The 19,192-nt window shown below is 44.9% G+C and overlaps 4 protein-coding genes across 7 annotated transcripts; 3 read left to right on the top strand and 1 right to left on the bottom strand.

Annotated features, from left to right (window-relative positions):
- The first annotated feature begins 446 nt into the window (after positions 1-446).
- LOC105759124 (taste receptor type 2 member 9-like) lies at positions 447-1,538 on the top strand. Its single transcript, XM_012572919.5, has one exon. The coding sequence runs from the start codon at positions 512-514 to the stop codon at positions 1,463-1,465; it is 954 nt and encodes a 317-aa protein (XP_012428373.4). The 5' UTR covers positions 447-511; the 3' UTR covers positions 1,466-1,538.
- Positions 1,539-4,775: 3,237 nt separating this feature from the next.
- On the top strand, positions 4,776-6,511 carry LOC105759123 (taste receptor type 2 member 9-like). The gene has a single exon (XM_012572918.5). It carries the CDS (start codon positions 4,822-4,824, stop codon positions 5,773-5,775), a length of 954 nt encoding a protein of 317 aa, XP_012428372.4. The 5' UTR covers positions 4,776-4,821; the 3' UTR covers positions 5,776-6,511.
- A 1,292-nt stretch (positions 6,512-7,803) lies between these two features.
- On the top strand, positions 7,804-9,512 carry LOC105759120 (taste receptor type 2 member 9-like). The gene has a single exon (XM_012572906.5). The coding sequence runs from the start codon at positions 7,918-7,920 to the stop codon at positions 8,857-8,859; it is 942 nt and encodes a 313-aa protein (XP_012428360.4). The 5' UTR covers positions 7,804-7,917; the 3' UTR covers positions 8,860-9,512.
- Positions 9,513-11,101: 1,589 nt separating this feature from the next.
- Positions 11,102-19,167, bottom strand: ANKRD66 (ankyrin repeat domain 66). 4 transcript variants are annotated; one of them, XM_030269943.4, is made up of 5 exons: positions 19,032-19,167; positions 17,944-18,046; positions 17,470-17,712; positions 15,915-16,143; positions 11,102-11,527 (listed from the first exon to the last, which is right to left on the bottom strand). In XM_030269943.4, the coding sequence occupies exons 3-5, from the start codon at positions 17,606-17,608 to the stop codon at positions 11,347-11,349; spliced, it is 549 nt and encodes a 182-aa protein (XP_030125803.3). In that variant the 5' UTR covers positions 17,609-17,712; positions 17,944-18,046; positions 19,032-19,167; the 3' UTR covers positions 11,102-11,346. The 4 variants fall into 4 exon arrangements, with proteins under 4 accessions (XP_030125803.3, XP_041570916.1, XP_030125804.3 ...); XM_041714982.2 differs by having other exon boundaries at positions 19,000-19,154; XM_030269944.4 differs by lacking the exon at positions 19,032-19,167 and adding an exon at positions 18,148-18,169.
- Between the last annotated feature and the right edge of the window lie 25 nt (positions 19,168-19,192).

Raw genomic sequence — 19,192 nt, 5'->3', positions numbered from 1 at the left:
AAACCAAACATAGATTTCAATGACTGTGAAGGATCAAAATAAACTCCACTATTCCAGCATCTAGGTTGAAGGTTGCAGCACCCAGACTCTCAGACTAAGAAGGACAGTGAGTCCCCTGACCTGCTGAGCACAGCCAGGGCTCTGCACGATCATCATAGGTAAAGAAGGGACAGAAGAACCCAGATCCTCAGGCCTGACACTGATCAAACAGGGATCAGTCTCAAAATCACAGAACTCTCCACCACAGAAAAACATCTCTGCTGTTTGTCTCACCCAACACACCCCACAAAACCAACATTCAAATAATCAAGAGTGACACTGGCCCCGGGTAAGGGGATACCCAGCACATTTACATCCCTGCACCTGCCCTGCTGCCCAGAGCAGCAGCAGCAGCAGCTCTCTCAAGCTCCTCTTGCCACCCCTGACACTCCACAACAGCAGCCACTGACCGGCCTCAGGCTCTGCTGCCACAGCCCCTTGGCCAGCACAGCTCTGCTCCCCAGCTCGCAGCATGGAAGCTTGTCACTCTTCCCAGACATCCAATGTCACTTCATATGGGGTCACAACTGTGGCCATCATCTCCCTGGAGGTGTTTGCTGGCATGTGGATAAATGCTTTCATCATTTGTGTGCTTTGCATTACCTGGGTCAAAAAGAAAACCCTGAACTCTAATGAGAAGATCTTGCTGCTGCTGGGATGCTCCAGGTTTTGCTATTTGTGTTTCTCATGGATATATGACTTTGTCTCAAATATTTTCCCCTATTGCCTTCTGGTTCATCCCATACTTCAACTCCTTCAAGGTTCTTACAGCTTTTTTAATAGTTCCAACTTGTGGGTTTCTGCCTTTCTTTGTGTTTTTTATTGTATAAAAATTGCCAATTTCAGGAACATGTTCTTTGTCTGCCTGAAGGTAAAAATTGACAGGATGGTGCCCTGGGTTCTGTTGGGGTCAGTGATCTTCTCCCTGATTATTGGAATTCTTGTCTACAACACAATTGATAAAGCTATCTGTAAAACCTTCAATTTTACCTGCCAAGAAAAACTTTGGAGAGCAACTAATGGAATAGAGGAACATTTTTTCCCTATTTATTTTCTCACTGGCTTTTTACATACTACTGCTTTCATGGCAGTCATCTTTTCTGCTCTTTTCCTTCTCTTTTCTCTCTGGAGACACAAGTGCATGATGCAGAAAAACTCCATGAAGGACCTCAGCATGGATGCCCACATCAGAGCCATGAAATCTGTTCTCTCCTTCTTAGTGATGTACAGCATCAACTTTATGTTTTTGATCTTGACTCTAATTTATTCACTTAAGAACCAAAATCATGTGATATTTCTTAGTTGCTTAATTCAACGTGCTTTTCCAGGTGTTCATTCCCTTATTCTGATTTTCAGCAATCCCAAGATGGAAAAGACACTGCTTAGAATTCTCTCCTGTGTGAAGTGCAAGCCTTGCATAAGGTAGAAACTGAAAAAAAAGCTGGAGCTCATGCAAAATATCTTTAGAGAAAACAAGTTCAATTAATTTTCATTGCAACTCTCCAGGCAGTATAGATTGCAGAGAAGTTCAACTTAGATGTTAAGAATATCCATTTCAAATTCTTAAAACTAATATTATTATGAGGCAAATGAATTTATATTTGCATTTAATCAAAACAGCTCTTGGAGTTAAATTATTGTCAGTAGCAAAGTCATTTAGGCCTTGTACAGGCACTGGATGCAAAAGGACAATAACCATACTGCAAACCTGCCTCAAACATTTTGATTTTCACTGATTGAATTGACTGAATGAAACAACAGCTTCTTCTCTATTTTGGTTTACCTTTACTTCTGCCGTGGCCCTGTGCTGTGTGGTGTATTATGGGCTGTATCCCTGTCTGGCTGATAGCTCTGTGAGAACTCACCAGGGCTGGTCCCTGACCCCCAAACAGCCAGGCAGGAACGGCCCCGGGGAGCTCAGGGGGTGCTGAGCCCCCGGCCCACTCCAGCCCTGCGTTCCTCTGTGCCCACTGCCTGCAAGGACAGGATTGCCTGCTCCGTGTCACTGCTCTCCTGGCCTGACCTGGAGATGAGATTGGCTTTTCCCAGGGCACTCTGGCTCAGTTACAGCCCCAGGAAGGTGGGTTTTGGGCAAGGTGCAGTGTGGAATGAAGCCACAGCTTCATCTTGCAGTGACCCACAGGCAGATGTACGGGGTGCCTGGGCCAGGAGTTTCAGCTGGAGGCCGGCGGGGTCTCAATCTGGTGATGTCTAATGCTGGGAAAAGCCAGTTCCAGGCACTCCAGTGGACCCACCATGGGACACTGCTCATCTCATCAGCGACTGTTGTGGTTCCTCTGGGAAAAGAAAGTCCTGAAGGACTGCAGCCCATGGGAGGAAGACATGCTGGAGCAGGAGAAGACTGAAGTAGACAACTTTTTATGAGCTGACTACAGCCCCCATTCCCTGTCTTCCTGAGGAGAGGAGGTGGTAGAGAATCTCTGAATGAGTTAAATTGACCCCGAGATTATTGGGGGGGGGGGGGGGGTGTGAAGATAAAATATTCTAGTTTTGTGCATGTTCTACATCATCCTACTCTGTTTTCAATAGGCAATAAATTAAACTGATTTTCCCTGTGCCAAGTCTGTTTTGTCTGTGAGAACAATTGGTGAGTAATTCCCCTGTCTTTATCTTGACTCATGAGCAATTCCATCTTATTTGTGACCCCTGCCCTATTCCAGAGTGAGAGTGAAGGAGTGACTGAGTGGGGCTCTGAGAGCTGCCCTAGGTCAACTCACCATGACAGGGCCTGCAAATGTGAAATAGTTCCAGTGTGGAGGAATACATTCAGTGCAGACAGCTCAGGGAGCAGCTGCAGTGGGAGCTGCAGGTTGTGGGGAAGCACTGGGAGTCCCAAGCATGGTGCCAAGCCTTGCACAGCAAAGGGCACAGGGACCTGTGGCACCAGCCAGGGGACTGGACACTTAAGACACTCCAATCCTCATGTGCATGGACAGGAAGGACACAAAATCCCAGGGATCCAGTTGTTTGGGTTACCTCCTCAGAGGCACCCAGACTGAGCTGCTTCTGTGTTGCTGTGCCATGATTAAAGTGCTTTAAAGATCCAGAGGCCTGAGACTCTACTGTGGGAAAGCCAGTGACAAGCTGGTGAGGAAACCTGGTGTGGCTCTGAGCGTGGTGTGTGTAGGGGGTGGAATGGGGCAGCTGCCCACGGTGAAGGGGCTTTGGTACCCGCAGTGACAGTCTCTGGTGGTGGGACATGACTGTCAGAGAGCCTCCTGGGTGGTGGGACAGGAAAGTTTCCTTCACACCAGCATGAACAGAGCAGAACCTGAACTGGCCAGTTATTTTACCAGCTCAGGCTCAGAGGGTCGTTTTACCTCACTCCCAGTGTCAGGTGTGTATTTCTCATCTCACCTTCAAAAAACTTCCTTCCTGCTTCTGAACTGAGAGGCACAACCATTTAGGCCAGAACAACTTCTCAACCACTGCAGTATCCCTTTTTCCAAACACCACACATTCTAGCAGGCTGCCTCACCAAACTGCCCAACTCTCCTTAAACAGCAACAGCCCAGAAAAAAGCAAACAAATAATTAATGCCACTTTATAACATGCCAATCCACCTTCTGGAGCTAAGAAGGATTTGGAGTTGAATTAATATTCCCATAACAAGTTCATAACAACTGCCCTGAGGAGATTTCACTTCATTTTCCAGGATTGTATCCTGAAACAATTGTGGCCTTCTGGGCATTGAAGTCCAGTTATGGATGGAATAGATTTGCTCAGAAGAAACTGGGCAACCAATAGCCTAATCAGTTACCTAACGAAGGCTAATCCTCTGGGATTTCCTATAATAAAGAAGGATTCTGCAGAGGGAAGATGTTCAGCCTAAGCCAAGCTCAGATGGAATCAATGCAGCCTGTGTGCAGTGTCTCTCAGATCCCAGTACAGCTGTGTGTCCCTCCATGGGCATAAAATCAGCACTCTAATGCATTCTGAGTTGCAAAGAGGCACCAAAAAAATCCCCATAATCTGGTAGATACAATGTCCTGGAGAATCTTTCCCATTCCTGAGGGTGCCAGAGGACATGGACTTGAACAAAAAGCAGACTCATGTCTTTTGAGCACCTGATCCATATTTTCTTGATCTGAAAACCGAGCACTAGAGATTCAGATTTAAATACACCTTTACTTTTTTTTAAGGTACCAGATCCCTCACACAGAGCTGATTCCAAGCCACAGTCACGGTGTAATCCTGCTATTGTACCATTTTGTCCTGGTACTGACCAGGACAGGGCTAATTTTTGCCAGGGTTGATTTTTTTGTTAATTTTTTTTTATCATCTCCAGGTAGATGATACAGATGTTCAGGAGAGGGTTCAGTTTAGAAGATACAGTAGCCAGGAAAGGGCAGAGCCAGCACTCAGGGGTTATTCTCTACCACCACATCGGCAGCGGGCAAGGGACAGGCTCAGTCTTTCTGACAGGGATCAGTCTCAAAATCACAACACTCTCCACCACAGAAAAACATCTCTGCTGTTTGTGTCACCCAACACACCCCCCAAAACCAACATTCAAATAGTCAAGAGTGACACTGGCCCCGGGTAAGGGGATACCCAGCACATTTACATCCCTGCACCTGCCCTGCTGCCCAGAGCAGCAGCAGCAGCAGCAGCAACAGCAGCAGCAGCAGCAGCAGCAGCAGCAGCTCTCTCAAGCTCCTCTTGCCACCCCTGACACTCCACAACAGCAGCCACTGACCAGCCTCAGGCTCTGCTGCCACAGCCCCTTGGCCAGCACAGCTCTGCTCCCCAGCTTGCAGCATGGAAGCTTGTCACTCTTCCCAGCAATCCAATGTCACTTCATATGGGGTCATGGCTTTGGCCATCATGTCCCTGGAGGTGTTTGCTGGCATGTGGATAAATGCTTTCATCATTTGTGTGCTTTGCATTGCCTGGGTCAAAAAGAAAACCCTGAACTCTAATGAGAAGATCTTGCTGCTGCTGGGATGCTCCAGGTTTTGCTATTTATGCATCACATGGGTATATAAATTCCTTTCATTTATTTATCCTAATTGCCTTTATGTTCAACCCACATTTCAAGGAATTATATTTTTTCAAAGTTTTTTTACTTGTTCCAACTTGTGGGTTTCAGCCTGCCTTTCTGTTTTTTATTGTATAAAGATTGCCAATTTCAGGAACCGGTTCTTCATCTACCTGAAAGTAAAAACAGACAGGATTGTACCCCGGCTTTTGTTGGCATCATTGCTCTCAGCCTTGGTTATCAGCATCATTGCCTGTGACTTGGCTGTTAGAAAGCTCAGGAACAGCCACAATTCCACCGGGCAAGGAAATTCTTCAAAACTAAGTGGCGAAATGGATGAAATTTTTTTCCAGACATACTTAATCTATGGCTTTGGATTTGCCATTTCTTTCACAGCAGTCATCTGTTCTACCCTTCTCCTTCTCTTTTCTCTTTGGAGACACAAATGCAAGATGCAGAAAAACTCCATGAACAGCCTCAGCATGGATGCCCACATCAAAGCAATGAAATCTATTCTCTCCTTTTTTATAATATATAGTATGAACTTTATGTTTTTGATCCTGTCACGAAATAAGTCAACAAATGGAGGAAATTATGTAATGTTTCTTAGTTTAATATTTCTGTGTGCTTTTCCAAGTGTTCATTCCCTTATTCTGATTTTCAGCAATCCCAAGATGGAAAAGACGCTGATAAAGATTCTATGCTGTGTGAAGTGCAAGCTTTGCATAAGGTAGAAACTATAACATATGGTGGAGCCCACACAAAATCTTGATATTTCACTATAAGACAAAAGTCAGTTTATCTTTAATGCAACCCTCTGGGCAGTGTAGATGATACAGATGTTCTCTCTTTACCACCAAAGTTAAGAATAAATCATCCAAATTCTTTGAACCGAATTAGTATGACTTAGACTATTGCTAGTATTGCATTTTAGTAATTCTCAGAGTTCAATTCTTGTCAATAACACATTCATTTAGACTTGGTAGATGGGCTGGGTGCAAAGGGGCAATAAGAGTGCTGCAAACCTTCCTCAAACGCTTTGGCATTTGCTGATTAAAAAATGACTCTACTCAGCATCAGCTTTATTTGTGTTTGGGTTTACATTTCTTTCTGCTGTGTCTCTGTTTTTTGTAATATTACCACTTGTAACACTGGGTAGGGTGGCTGTACCTTGGAGAACTGCAGTCTGAGGAGCACCCATATTGGAGACATCTGATCCTGAAGGACTGCAGCCCACAGCTGGGGTCCACAGTCTAGCAGGGAAAAGAGTGTGAAGAGGAAGGAGTGGAAGAGAAAACTTTTTATGGACTGACTGCAACCCCTATTCAACTGCACCTCGTTGGGGAGGAGGTGGAGAAGCTGGAAATGAAAGAGTGAATTTTGAACTGTGATGAAGAAGGGTGGAAGGGATATTACCCTAATTTTGTGCTTGTTCCTCACCATCCTACTCTATATTTAAACAGCAATAAATTAAATTAATTTTTTGAAATTAGAGTCTGTTTTCTCCATGACAGTAACTGGTGGGTGATCTCCCTGTCCTTACCTCAACCCATGAGCTTTTCCTTCTTCTATTTTCCCTCTTGTCCTGTTGCAGAGCAAGAGTGAAGAAGAGGCCGGGTTGAGGGTCTGGCAGGTGACCAACTTTAACAATCCACAGCAGGTCGTGTAACTATTAAATTATTCCAACATCAACTGGACATGATCCAACTGTTCATTTCTTTCACCTGCTCTGGCTCAGAGGGACAATTTACTGCCTGCTCAGTGACAGGCATGCTTTTTTTCATATTACCACCTTCAAAAAGATTCACTCCTGTACATGAAATGAGAGAAACAGCCCTTTAAACCAGAGTAACATCTTAATCACTACAGTATTTCCTTTTCTCAAGACCACAGAGTCTCCACAGGGGGTGGTAGGTACAAAGTCTTGGTGAATCTCTCCCCTTCTCCAATGACACTGGAGGGGATGGCTTTGAACTAAGAGCAGAGCCTGTGCTTTAAAGACCTAATCCACACATTCCATGCATTGAAAACCTGGTATTTGAGACTCTGATATTTTGTTTTCAAGGGGCCAGATTCCCCATGCAGACCTGAGCCCAAAATTCAGCCATGGTGTGGTCTGGCACAGTCCCAGCACAGACAGTTCAACTACACGCCAGTTGTGATAGAAATAATTAACATTGTATTCACAAGGATGTGGAGAGAAGAAGAAAGAAGAAAGCAAGGAAACAAATTAGGAAAAAAAACCAACAACCTCACGGAGTGTTTTCCATTCATTTAGCAAAAGAGGAGGAAACTCACATCAAAGCCTTAAGCGGAGAACAGCACTATCAGGAAATCAAAAATTCTCTCAAGGCAATAGTCTGCCCATCATAAATGTAAAAAATAACAAAAGAAATAACACTTAAAAATGAATGCAATCAGAAATTAAAAGGGACAGAGTAGGTGACAAAGGAATAGAAGAACCCAGATCCTGAATCCTGACACTGATCAAACAGGGATCAGCCTCAAAATCACAGAACTCTCCACCACAGAAAAACATCTCCACTGTTGGTGTCACCCAACACACCCCCCAAAACCAACATTCAAATAGTCAAGAGTGACACTGGCCCCGGGTAAGGGGATACCCAGCACATTTACATCCCTGCACCTGCCCTGCTGCCCAGAGCAGCAGCACCAAAATCCCCCCCAGCAGCAGCAGCAGCAGCAGCAGCAGCAGCAGCAGCAGCAGCAGCAGCAGCAGCAGCAGCAGCAGCAGCAGCAGCTCTCTCAAGCTCCTCTTGCCACCCCTGACACTCCACAACAGCAGCCACTGACCATCCTCAGGCTCTGCTGCCTCAGCCCCTTGGCCAGCACAGCTCTGCTCCCCAGCTCGCAGCATGGAAGCTTGTCACTCTTCCCAGCAATCCAATGTCACTTCATATGGGGTCACAACTGTGGCCATCATCTCCCTGGAGGCATTTCCTGGCATGTGGATAAATGCTTTCATCATTTGTGTGCTTTGCATTGCCTGGATCAAAAAGAAAACCCTGAACTCTAATGAGAAGATCTTGCTGCTGCTGGGATGCTCCAGGTTTTGCTATTTATGCATCACATGGGTATATAAATTCCTTTCATTTATTTCTCCCAATTACCTTTATGTTTCCACCATACTTGAACTAGTTATATTTTTTCAAACCTTTCTTGATAATTGCAACTTGTGGTTTTCTGCCTGTCTTTGTGTTTTTTATTGTATAAAAATTGCCAATTTCAGGAACAGGTTCTTCATCTGTCTGAAAGTAAAAATTGACAGGATGATGCCGTGGCTTTTATTTGGGTCAGGGATTTTAGCTTTGGCTGACGGCATAGTTGCCTATGACATCGCTTCCAAACCGCACTGCAACAACAGCAGTTCCACTGGACAAGGTAATTTTGGAACAGCAATTATCACAATGGATAAACATTTTTTCCCTTCTTTTTTTCTCGCTGGCTTTGAATATGCTGTTTCATTCATGGCAGTCATCTTTTCTGCTGTTTTCCTTCTCTTTTCTCTCTGGAGACACAAGCGCAAGATGCAGACAAACTCCATGAACAGCCTCAGCATGGATGCCCACATCAGAGCCATGAAATCTGTTCTCTCCTTCTTAGTGATGTACAGCATCAACTTTGTATGTTTGGTCTTAAGTATGGTTTATGTCACAAGGAAGGGAAATTATATGACAGTTCTCATTGTAGTATTTCAGTACACTTTTCCGGGTCTTCACTCCCTTATTCTGGTTTTCAGTAATCCCAAGATGGAAAAGACACTACTAAAGATTCTTCCCTTAGAAAGAAGTGTATAGCTCAAGGTTTGCATGAGTTAGAAACTAGAATAAAATCTGGAGCGCATTCAAAATGATAATATTTCATTATAGAAAAAAAAGTTGTTTAATCTCTAATGTAACTCTCCAAGCATTGTAGATGATACAAATGTTCTCATCACTGATATTAAGAATATATAATTCAAATACTATGACCTAAGTTAATGTGACTTACATCATATATTTTGAATTATAATTTCATGTAGGTAATTCTTTGAGTCCAATTATTGTCAGTAACAAAGTTATGTAGACCTGGTACAGGAGCTGGCTGTAAAAGGGCAATAATAATACCGCAAACCGGCCACTAAATGCTCTCATAGGCATTTTCTCATAGAAACAACTGAAATTAGCTGCAGGGTTTATCTCTATTTTAGTTTACCTTTCCTTCTGCCGTGGCCCTGTGCTGTGTGGTGTATTATGGGCTGTATCCCTGTTTGGCAGTGGCTGATAGCTCTGTGAGAACTCACCAGGGCTGGTCCCTGACCCCCAAACAGCCAGGCAGGAACGGCCCCGGGGAGCTCAGGGGGTGCTGAGCCCCCGGCCCACTCCAGCCCTGCGTTCCTCTGTGCCCACTGCCTGCAAGGACAGGATTGCTGCTCCGTGTCACTGCTCTCCTGGCCTGACCTGCAGATGAGATTGGCTTTTCCCAGGGCACTCTGGATCAGTGGAACACTCAGGTTTTGTTCTGGATCAGGAACAGCATGAAAAGGGAGTGGAGGAGACAACTCACTATGAACTGACTGCACTTTCATTTTCCTTCCCCCTGTGCTGCTGTGGGGGAGGAGGTGGAGGAGCTGGGGATGAAGGAGTGAAGTTGAGCCTCAGATGAAAGGGTGGTGGAGGCAGCGGGTTCTAGTTTGTGTTTGTTTCTCATCATTGTACTGTACTTTCAGTAGGTAAATAAATTCATTTTCTGCACATCAAGTCTGTTTTGTCTGTGGCAGTAACTGGTGAGTGATTTTACTGTCTTTATCTTTATCCATCATCTTTTCCATCCTATTTTCACCCCGTTTATGGGTGACAGTGAAGGAGCAGCTGGGTTGGCATCTGGCTGCTCCCTAAGGTCAACCCACCACAGCACAGCAGGTGAAACATGCAGAGCAGAGCAGTACCTGAACTGGTCACTTCGACCACCAGCTCAGGTCCAAAGGCACATGGTAAGCATCTCTTCTGGACACATCTCCCCTGTGAAAGGCCTTGAAAGGACAGGAACAGCCACACCTCCCTTCTTCCCCTGCTGCTGCTCATGAGCATCCTCTAACCTGACAGTCCTGACCACTTTCACAGGAAAGCCCTGGAAGATCCATCTTATTCCCTACATGCAGTGCAACATCCATCCCTCACAACCTCACATACTGCAAGATTTAGCAGGAAAATCCAGCACCTTGCAGATGTTACCACACAAAACACCACAGCCCCAGCAAACCACACAGGGGTCCCTCCTTGCATCCCCTGAAACCCCTGAGAATGTGACACCCAGCTCAGAATCCCTGTCCTGTGCACCAGCCCCACTCAGCTGGCACTGGAGGGGACAGGGTGTCCATCAGCACAGCCGCCCTGCACAGCCCATGGGGACAGATGCAGGATGTGCCCAGCCCAGGGAAGCTGACACATGAGAGATGTCAGAAGTTAATGAGAGTGGCTGCCCAGTGCTGACATGGTATGGAAAACTGCTCTGGGTCACATTCCAAATTTTATGACTGAGAAGTGAAAATGTTAAAAATGCTTTCGCCATAGAAAAGCACTGATGAGCAGAAGCAGAGCTCAGGACCAGTTGCACACCACTCCTACTTGCAGAAACATAAAAATGCCTGGGGGCAATGCTCAAAAAAAGGCAGCGCTCCAATACCCTTGGCAGTCACAGCTGTCTGAAAGCAGCAAAGAAGAAGCACATTTTCCCTTTTGCTGGGCCAGGAATGGAAGATTCAGGCTGTTTGGATTCATGTGTCCAGTGAAAGCTCAACATTAATATCTCAGCTTCATCCAGAAGAAGCAACTACATCCCACTTCCAAAAAAAGAGACAGGAATCACCAGAGGCTGCAAGTCCATCTGGAGTCTCCTGGTTGACTCAGGGACAGAAGCAAAGAAGCAAAGGCCACACAGACATCAGCAGAGCAAGCAGAACTACAGTCCAAGATGCTTTTGTGAATCACGTAGCATCAAGACTAATTTTTCCCTGACAATATGGGTAACTGCTGCCATTGCAGTGATTTAGAGTATTGGTATGTTTAAACATATTCTTCAGTTGTTTTTATTTTTGAGATCAGATACATAGAAATACACAGAGAGGCTGAAGCACTTTTAGCTCTTAAGGAGATTGTTTACAGTTTATCTATAAGGATGCACTCTTGTAGCCTTCTTCTTCTTCTTCCATTCGCCCAAATATCACACTGCAGATCCACCTGAAGTTTGCCAGTGCCTTTGTTCTGCATTGCAAGCACTCAGAGGCACCAAACAGGCGGGGCACACTACTGCTTCCCCTTTTTTTTCACATTTTTCTTTAGAATAGAGGCCGTACACTTCTCCCAAAAACATGGTGGATTTTTCTTAAGCTCTTCTTTCTTGAGTTCCCAGTCTTCATCTCTCTGGTCTAAGGGGATTTTTCTCAGTTCAGCTTCCCTGCGGTAGTTCCTGCTCTCCACCTCTGCTCTGGGAGAGAAACCGAGAGTGAGCACAGCACACACACATCTCTGTTCACAGGGGCCCATCCACAGGGTCAGGGCTTGTGTCTTGGTCTGGTCAAAACCCTGATGCCACCAACACTTGAGAAACACCACAGTGTGCCCAGCATGGTGCAGCCCCAACCTCCCCTCCCAGGGACCCCCCTGAGCCTCAGCACTGCCTGGATCCAGACATGGACATTCCATGTGTAAATCTTGCCCAGGACAAGACAAAGTCTTTCTTCCTCCTGCTGGGCTCTCATTTTGTATCAGGAAAAATCCTTTTTTTCTGTAATAGAATATTTCTGTCATATGAGTGCAATGCTGACAACACAGAGCAAAGCCAGCAGCTCCATATTGATGGATTTCATCACATGGACCATGGGCTTTCTATGTCATAGAATCACAGAATGCTTTGGGTTGGAAGGGACCTTAGACATTATCTCATTCCATACCTTCTGCCATGGACAGGGACAACTTCCTCTACACCTGGTTTCTCCAAGCCCTGTCCAGCTTGGCCTTGAACACTTCCAGGGATGGGGCAGCCACAGCTCCTCTGGACAACCTGTTCCAGGGCCTCACCACCCTCACAGTCAATAATTTATTCCTAATATATCTAATCCTACCTACCCAGGCCATTCCCTTTTGTCCATGCCCTTGTCCAAAGTCCCTCTCCAGCTGTTTTGTAGGCTCTCTTCAGGTACTGAAAGGTGCTCTAAGGTATAGCCTGTGTTTGAGAGTGGTGGTTGATGCTCCATGGCTGCTGGTGCTTACGAGACATTTGGAAAATGCCCTTCAAAAGATGCTCTAAATTCTGGTCAGTCCTGAAGTGGTCAGGCCATAGGACTAGCAGTAGGTCCCTTCTAACTGAATTACTCTATTGTCTTCTATTAAGTGGCTGCTCCCAAGGGCAAGAAACCTTGTTCTAGAAACTTTTAAATAAAAACATTATTTATTTATTTATTCATTTATTTATTTACACGTGAGTATATATATGCCCTGGTCTTAGACAGCAGGACCCTTTGGTACAGTTTCAACAGCTGGCACTTTGCAGAGAGGTTGGCAGCAGACACAGGCTGAGGGTCTCTGTGCCATTCTTGGCAGGTCTCGTAGCATCAAGAGTAAAGCCCTTCTCATGCAGGCCAAATCTAATGCAAAATATGCATTTGCTATTCAGAAGCAGCTCTTTTGAAAGCAGCTGTTTCCTAACTTTTGCATGTTCATGCAAACCTCAGTGAGTGGTACTGATACTCAGCAGCGGAATATTCCTAATATTTGCATGTTAATAATATTTCCATGTTGATACATGTAATATTTCCACGTGGGTGCAGTCTTCAGCACAATTCAGTGGCCCATCCCAGGCAGGCAGTTCATGCAGCTGGCAACACCTGGGGACCAACAAACAGCATGCAAGGGTCATGTGGTGCTAGAGGGGGCTGAATTTGGATTCAGGAAGCATTTGAATGCTCATATGCCTGTGTAGATATGTACATCAGCCCTGAAGTTGGTGCAGACCCTCAGATGATTTTAAAAATTGCCTTTTCTCTCCTTTTGCATGGCAGGCAAATATCCAAAACTGACAGGGATGATGTGTAACAAAATGTTCCTCATATTTATACCCCACACACACCGCTGAGTGGAGGGCAGACCTGCTCTGTGCTGAGCAGCATTTTGTGCAAGCACACTCTTAATTCTCTGTCTGCAGCATACACAGTACTGCCTTGTACCCTTTGGCACTGCCTGACCCTGGACATCACCTCTGGGACCTTCTGCATATCTAAATGAGCAGACAGTAATCAAAATTACACTACAAGTGACAACTGTTCTTCCTAGTTTATTCCAAGTTTGCTGATGCGAGGCCAGTGTATGAGGGTGAAAGCATCCACTGTGGTCATAAATTATAGTGGCTGGTTTTAAAAAGTATTCCTGAGCCTTAGTGATAAACTCTTGGCTGCCCACAGGCTGGGTTATGGCCATGAGGTAATTGTACAGGCTTTGTGCATATTATAAAATGTTCTAGACTAGACATTTGAAGCATCTTCCTAATCATTAGATCTCCCAGCCATGCTGAGCCATGCAGCTATGGTGTGAGTCAGGCCAGCATGTGGTTCTGAAAGACAAGTTTTCCACCTTAAATCAGTCATTCACCTCAGAAAGCCCTTCATCAGCTGACCTCAGTCACCACAGGCTGTTGCTAAGGTATCTCAGACCAGGATGTCAATCATTCTGTCAATCAACCTGTCACTCATTCTCCCAGGCACCTCTGCCTGCCACAGGCATTGCCCTTTGGCATCATCCAGGCAATTCCCCTACCCCTGCTGTCAGCTTGCTCCCATGGCTCTGGAGCACATCCAGGGCACAGCAAATGTTACAGACCTGGCAGGAATTACTGGTGAGATTAGTGCAAAACCCAGCATAGACTAGGCAAGTAATTGCTACAAATTATTCATCCAGGGGCAGAAGTCTGCAGACTTTCACCCTGTAGGTTAGATAATATTTAGTTGTTCTGATATAGAAATTAAATATGCCAAGAGCTGAGAAGAGTATAAAGAGAATCTCTACTGGAAGACAATGCCACATTCTCAAAGATCTGGCAGACCTGAGCTTTGCTACCTAGACACTAGCTAGGTAGTAAGAAAATCTAATTTGCAAAGCTTCATTATTAGCTGCTGATTGCCTAAATGCCTTTAAACTGAAGGTCTGAGAGTAAGAAGAGCTGATACATCTGTGTGGAATAAAAGTGACAAACAGTGGGAGATTACAGCATGTCAGTTCCAAAACCAAAGAGACTTTAGCTCCAAGATGGTCTGGATGCCCCATTCTGGCAGTGTTCAGTTCCATCACATTGGAAAGGGCTTTGAGCAATCTGGTCTAGTGGAAGGGGTCCCTGTCCATGGTAAGGGGTAGAAGGAGATGAGCTTAAGGTCCCTTCCGCCCATTCTATGATTCTGTGTTGGGTGGGCAGGTAAAGTGCAAAGCTATCAGCAGCTTCCAACAGCCAGAGCTTGGAAACCAGAGCTTGTGCCTCTCCCACAAAGTTTTCTGGGCTCTGTACAGGGGATTTTTGCACAGTTTGGTTGTCTTTTCTTATGGAAGGACTCAGATGTGTCAAGATAAAAGGTGGACACGGGACACTTCAGCAGGAACCAAGCTGAAGAAGTACAGCAGAAGGAAAGCAGTACCTATAGAAAAGTTTATATGGATTAATGAAAAGTGGCATTTGTAAGGCACTGATTTGCCTGTCACCATGCCTGATTTCCAACTTGGTAGTTTGTGTGCTGCACTGGCAAACGGAAGACTTTGAATTGGTTAAATGCCTATAAAAAATATGGGATATACATGGTACCAAAGCAGTCTTGAGAATGTGGATGTGGTAAAAGAGATGCCAGTGAAGGATGATGATAGGACTATAAAGTCACAGAAAAACCCAGGGAGAAAACTCTTTTGGGAGCTCTCAGCGCTCCAGGGTCTGGCACATAGATCTTTCAGGGGCAGTATTTAAGTAAAGCTGTGTTAGGACTGTGGTTTGCACTGAACAAGCTGGTTGGCCTCTGGTGATCTGTCCCACTCCTTTAGAGAGATGAAGGATGGGACACAGCTCAAACCTCTGCAATACAGCATCCTGATCCAGGGAAACACCTTTGCAAGGATGAAAATACCCATGAGCTGAGTCAACAGCTGAAAAACAGGAATGGTAATTGGGAACCATTAAAAAGCATATTTCTTATGGCATGTGCTGCTACAGTGCTAACTGTAAGCAGTTAAGACAACACAGATTTTCCCAAAATTTGGAAGTATTATGTGACCATCCTATTAAGTGGTCTAATGTGGAGTTGTGTTATTTTATGTTTTATTACATTTATAGTCTGGGAGAGGACCCGGCAGTCTAATTTACAGTGATTAGGTAAAAAATAGGGTAGCTTTTTTTTTTTTTTACTGTAAGAAAAGCCAAATGATATACATATAAATATATATACATACACAGACATACACAACTGCTGAAGACTTCTAATCATCTCAACCCATGTATTTGCTATTCACCACTGTAAGGGGTTAACACTTCTCAGTTGTTGCTTTTATTTCTGTTGCTTAATAACGGCTCTGCAACATCCTTACAAAAACAATGATGTCATGAAGTGGTAACGATTTTGAAAACATACCAAGGGAAACCGCAGGCGGCAGAGGAATAAAAGAATGTCTTCTCACGGCTTCCCCGTGACAGTCCCGTGTTTGCTCATCCACTACAGCTTGTGTGTCAGGGCTTTAGCAGGTTTTGGGTGGAAGATAAGTAACACACTGTGTGTGTTCTGGTCCTCTGTGGAGAAGTGAGGTTAATTTTCACTGCAGCCGCAGCGGGACCTGCCACCACTACTCACTTTTCCAAGAATTTGGAGCACTCCCGGTGTCCGTAGATCTCCGCGAACCTCCGGGGAGTGTCTCCGAAGAGGTCGGCGGCATCCATAGCAGCGTGCAGGGAGTGGAGGGCGCGGAGCACCCGCAGCTTCCCCGCCTCAGCAGCGAAGTGAGCCGCGGTCCAGCCCACATCGCTCCGCAGGCAGTGCCGGGCACCGTGATCCACCAGGAGCCTGACCAAGTCCGACCGCCCTGGAAACGCGCATCAAAACCAGGAGAGAAGATGCTTTAGAATTTATACCTTCAGGATGCGGAAGGCGGTCACATACAGCTGGTCATAGTTCCCTCAGACACGGATTTCACCCACCTGACTATTTGGTTTATCATATCTATGATGCTGAATAGAAAATGCTGGTTATTTTCTCCCAAACTAGACTGTTTCCGGAAGAAATTTACAACGAAAACAACAGCCAAATCAAAAAGCTTTCTAATTTCTGAACAGCACATCTCAATTAGTCATTGACCAATTGGCTATTGCACTGCTTCATTTTCGTTTTTAGTTCAATTACAAAATAAAATTTAAACATTAAGAGTGGGAAAACCTGTGAACAACTTTACTAAAGCAAAGGCGTTTTTGGATAGCAGGTAGAGAAACGAGCTTTTTCATTCACCTTCACATTTTTCTAGCCAGTGGAATTGTTCAAATAAGCAAAAAAAAAAAAAAAGGTATTTTTACACCACTTCATACTGCCTTGACTGAGCTAGACTATTCCAAATCACATCTAGGCTTCTCATCAGCTTCTCACCATCCTTTTTGTTAAGTAGCTCAGTCCCTTTTGCTGATGTTTAAATGCCTAATAACCCATTAGGACAAAAGAAAAACATGGTCTTAAGTGTAAAACAGGAAATCACACACTTGATTTCTGAGCAGAGACACATGTCATGAGATCCCATCAAGTACTGTAGCACAGCGAAGTAGAGGTCCAGTTTCCCATTTTATACAGTGTACAATTATACATTATTTATTGTTACATCATCTCTTTTTTGGGCTGCAAAGGGATATCTGAGTTTACCAGACACTTCTGAAGGTGAAGGACCAAATGGGAGCTGCAAACAGCTCTGGATCTGCATTGTTCATTCAGGCAGGTGGGATATAAAGAGCAATGCAAAAACACAGTTATTATTTTATTCTATTAGGTTTGATAAATACCTGGTGTAAATACAGTGGGTTTGACTTCCTGCTCTTTCCCACAGGTGTACATGAGAAATAAACTCATGGAGTCATCTCTTAGAAAAGTAAAGGGGGAAAAGCAGCCATTCCCTATGTGCACATCATGTAAATTGCAAATTGTTGTGTGATGGGAAAAAAAAGCTAAAAATCCCTTCAACAGCAGTCCTGTAAACTATTTTGTAGGCAAAGTTCCCATTTAAATGGATATTTAACCTTTTTTTTGCTCATTAGGGACAATATTACCAAATAAAAGCTGAGATTTTGCCAGCCTAGATACAATCACAGGTGATCAGCATCACATTTTATGATGTGCATTCACAGAGTAGCAGAGATGGGGGTGTTCTCACCTTTGGCAGCAGCCCAGTGCAGGGGGGTCCTGTCATGCCAGTCAACATCCTTCTGGTTTGGGTCACAGCGCCCTGCCTTCAAAATCTCTTTCACCCAGTCATAGTCGCCCACAGCCACAGCTTCGTGGAGCTCTGTCATGCTGCACTCTTCAGGAAGGCAGCTGGTAACAGAGGGATGGTCGTTCTGTGGGTGTTCACTGATGTATCAGCTCCTCTCAGCAGCTTTAATAGGTCAAGCAGCACCTGGATTAAAAATGAGACAGGCACAGTGAGAAACCAAGATTTGTCCAAAAATAAGGAAAAAGCAATGTTGGGGGGAAAAAAAAAATTTATCTTCAAACCAGTGATCACAGAGTGATGGTGACTTTTGGTCTGTAGACACAGAAATCTGCAGCAAAATGCAGTCCTTTATATAAAGGACTTGTAGCTAAAGCCACATTGAACATTTGCCATGGGTTTGTTGTGCTCACTAACCATGGGAACTGGCTCCACCTTTGCCACTGGTGCAGGTTTCTTACTGGTAGCATTCGATTGCAATGACAGAAACATCTATGCAAGCATCCTCTGATGTTCTTTGCTGAAAATGATAAAAAGGGGTAATAATAATTAAGCTTATAGAAAGAGATGATAGGGCAAGGACAAATGGTCTTAAACTAAGAATCACAGCCTGTTTCACACCTGGGTGGTTGGACTGTGTAGATAAGATCCAAAAGAAAGACTCATATTTGTCTTCTACTGAGTTTGACTCCTGCACATCTGGGAAAATCTGAATATATTAAAAAGAAAATTAAATTTTGGAGTCTCTAGTGAGCCAACGAAGTATCATGGGATCTCTGTTACTCTAGCCACCTGTGTACTGCTTCCTTCTCCTCATTGTCTCTCACTAACCCTAAAGATTAAAAAGAGATCTTCTGACTTGTTCTCCAACATGTTTCAACAGCATCAAATCTATCCTGAAAATGCCAAACTTTAATGCATACAGCCCATCACTGAAATGAGGGCTGGACAAAAGTACAGGAGAAAAAAAAAATCTTGGACCTTTTCATATGACTTTCTTATTCTTTTCCTCGTGAGCTTCAGCTCATACCCACGCCCAAAGGGAAGGGAAGCTGCTGATCCCGAGGCAGGAGCTCAGCAGCTCTCCAAGGGGACAGTCCAAGCAATTCAAGCCAAGCCAAATTCTACCTCCCCTCCTCCTCTGCTGCCTCCCTTCGCTGGCCTTGAAGCTCATACGGACATTTCAAAGCTGTTGATATCTCACAAAATTAATATTTTATTACTGGTGCTAAATTAATCTTTTATTATTGTTTTTCAGGTGAATTCCCTGAATTCAGCATTACTGAGGGGGCAAACGCCAGGACTATGCAAAGCTGGGTGTGCACAGATCTGCCCCACAAGTAGGGACCTGTGCTAAATCCCCCTTCAGCCACCCCAGATGTCGTACCCAAAAGGGGGAATCTGCCTCCCTAGACTGTGGTTATCCCTTTCTCAACAGGACAGAGGAAAAGATATGTATTTTTACAGCACAACCTTGAGCCAAAGCGCCATCCCCCGCTGCTCACCCGGCCACGGGCATTGCAGCTCCTCCACGGGGTGTTGCAATCATCCGGGGGAATTTTCTCGTGGGGTTCCTGTGCCTGACCCAGCCCCAGCCGGGAGATACCGAACTCACAGAGGAGCCCCCACACGTCCCCGTCCCTCCGTACCGGGCCCGGCCCAGCAC

Source organism: Taeniopygia guttata, chromosome 3 (assembly GCF_048771995.1).
Source record: "Taeniopygia guttata chromosome 3, bTaeGut7.mat, whole genome shotgun sequence".
In the NCBI taxonomy this organism is placed as follows: domain Eukaryota; kingdom Metazoa; phylum Chordata; class Aves; order Passeriformes; family Estrildidae; genus Taeniopygia; species Taeniopygia guttata.
The sequence above is the reverse complement of the archived record's forward strand: the minus strand, read 5'-3'. Positions and strand labels throughout refer to the sequence as shown.

Coding starts and splice junctions, on each gene's coding strand:
- LOC105759124 (XM_012572919.5), top strand. CDS start 512: ATGGAAGCTTGTCACTCTTCCCAGACATCCAATGTCACTTCATATGGG.
- LOC105759120 (XM_012572906.5), top strand. CDS start 7,918: ATGGAAGCTTGTCACTCTTCCCAGCAATCCAATGTCACTTCATATGGG.
- LOC105759123 (XM_012572918.5), top strand. CDS start 4,822: ATGGAAGCTTGTCACTCTTCCCAGCAATCCAATGTCACTTCATATGGG.
- ANKRD66 (XM_030269943.4), bottom strand. CDS start 17,608: ATGACAGAGCTCCACGAAGCTGTGGCTGTGGGCGACTATGACTGGGTG. Junction 16,144..17,469: donor GCACTGGGCTGCTGCCAAAG/GTGAGAACACCC, acceptor GCGCGTTTCCAG/GGCGGTCGGACTTGGTCAGG. Junction 11,528..15,914: donor TGCTCCAAATTCTTGGAAAA/GTGAGTAGTGGT, acceptor TTTCTCTCCCAG/AGCAGAGGTGGAGAGCAGGA.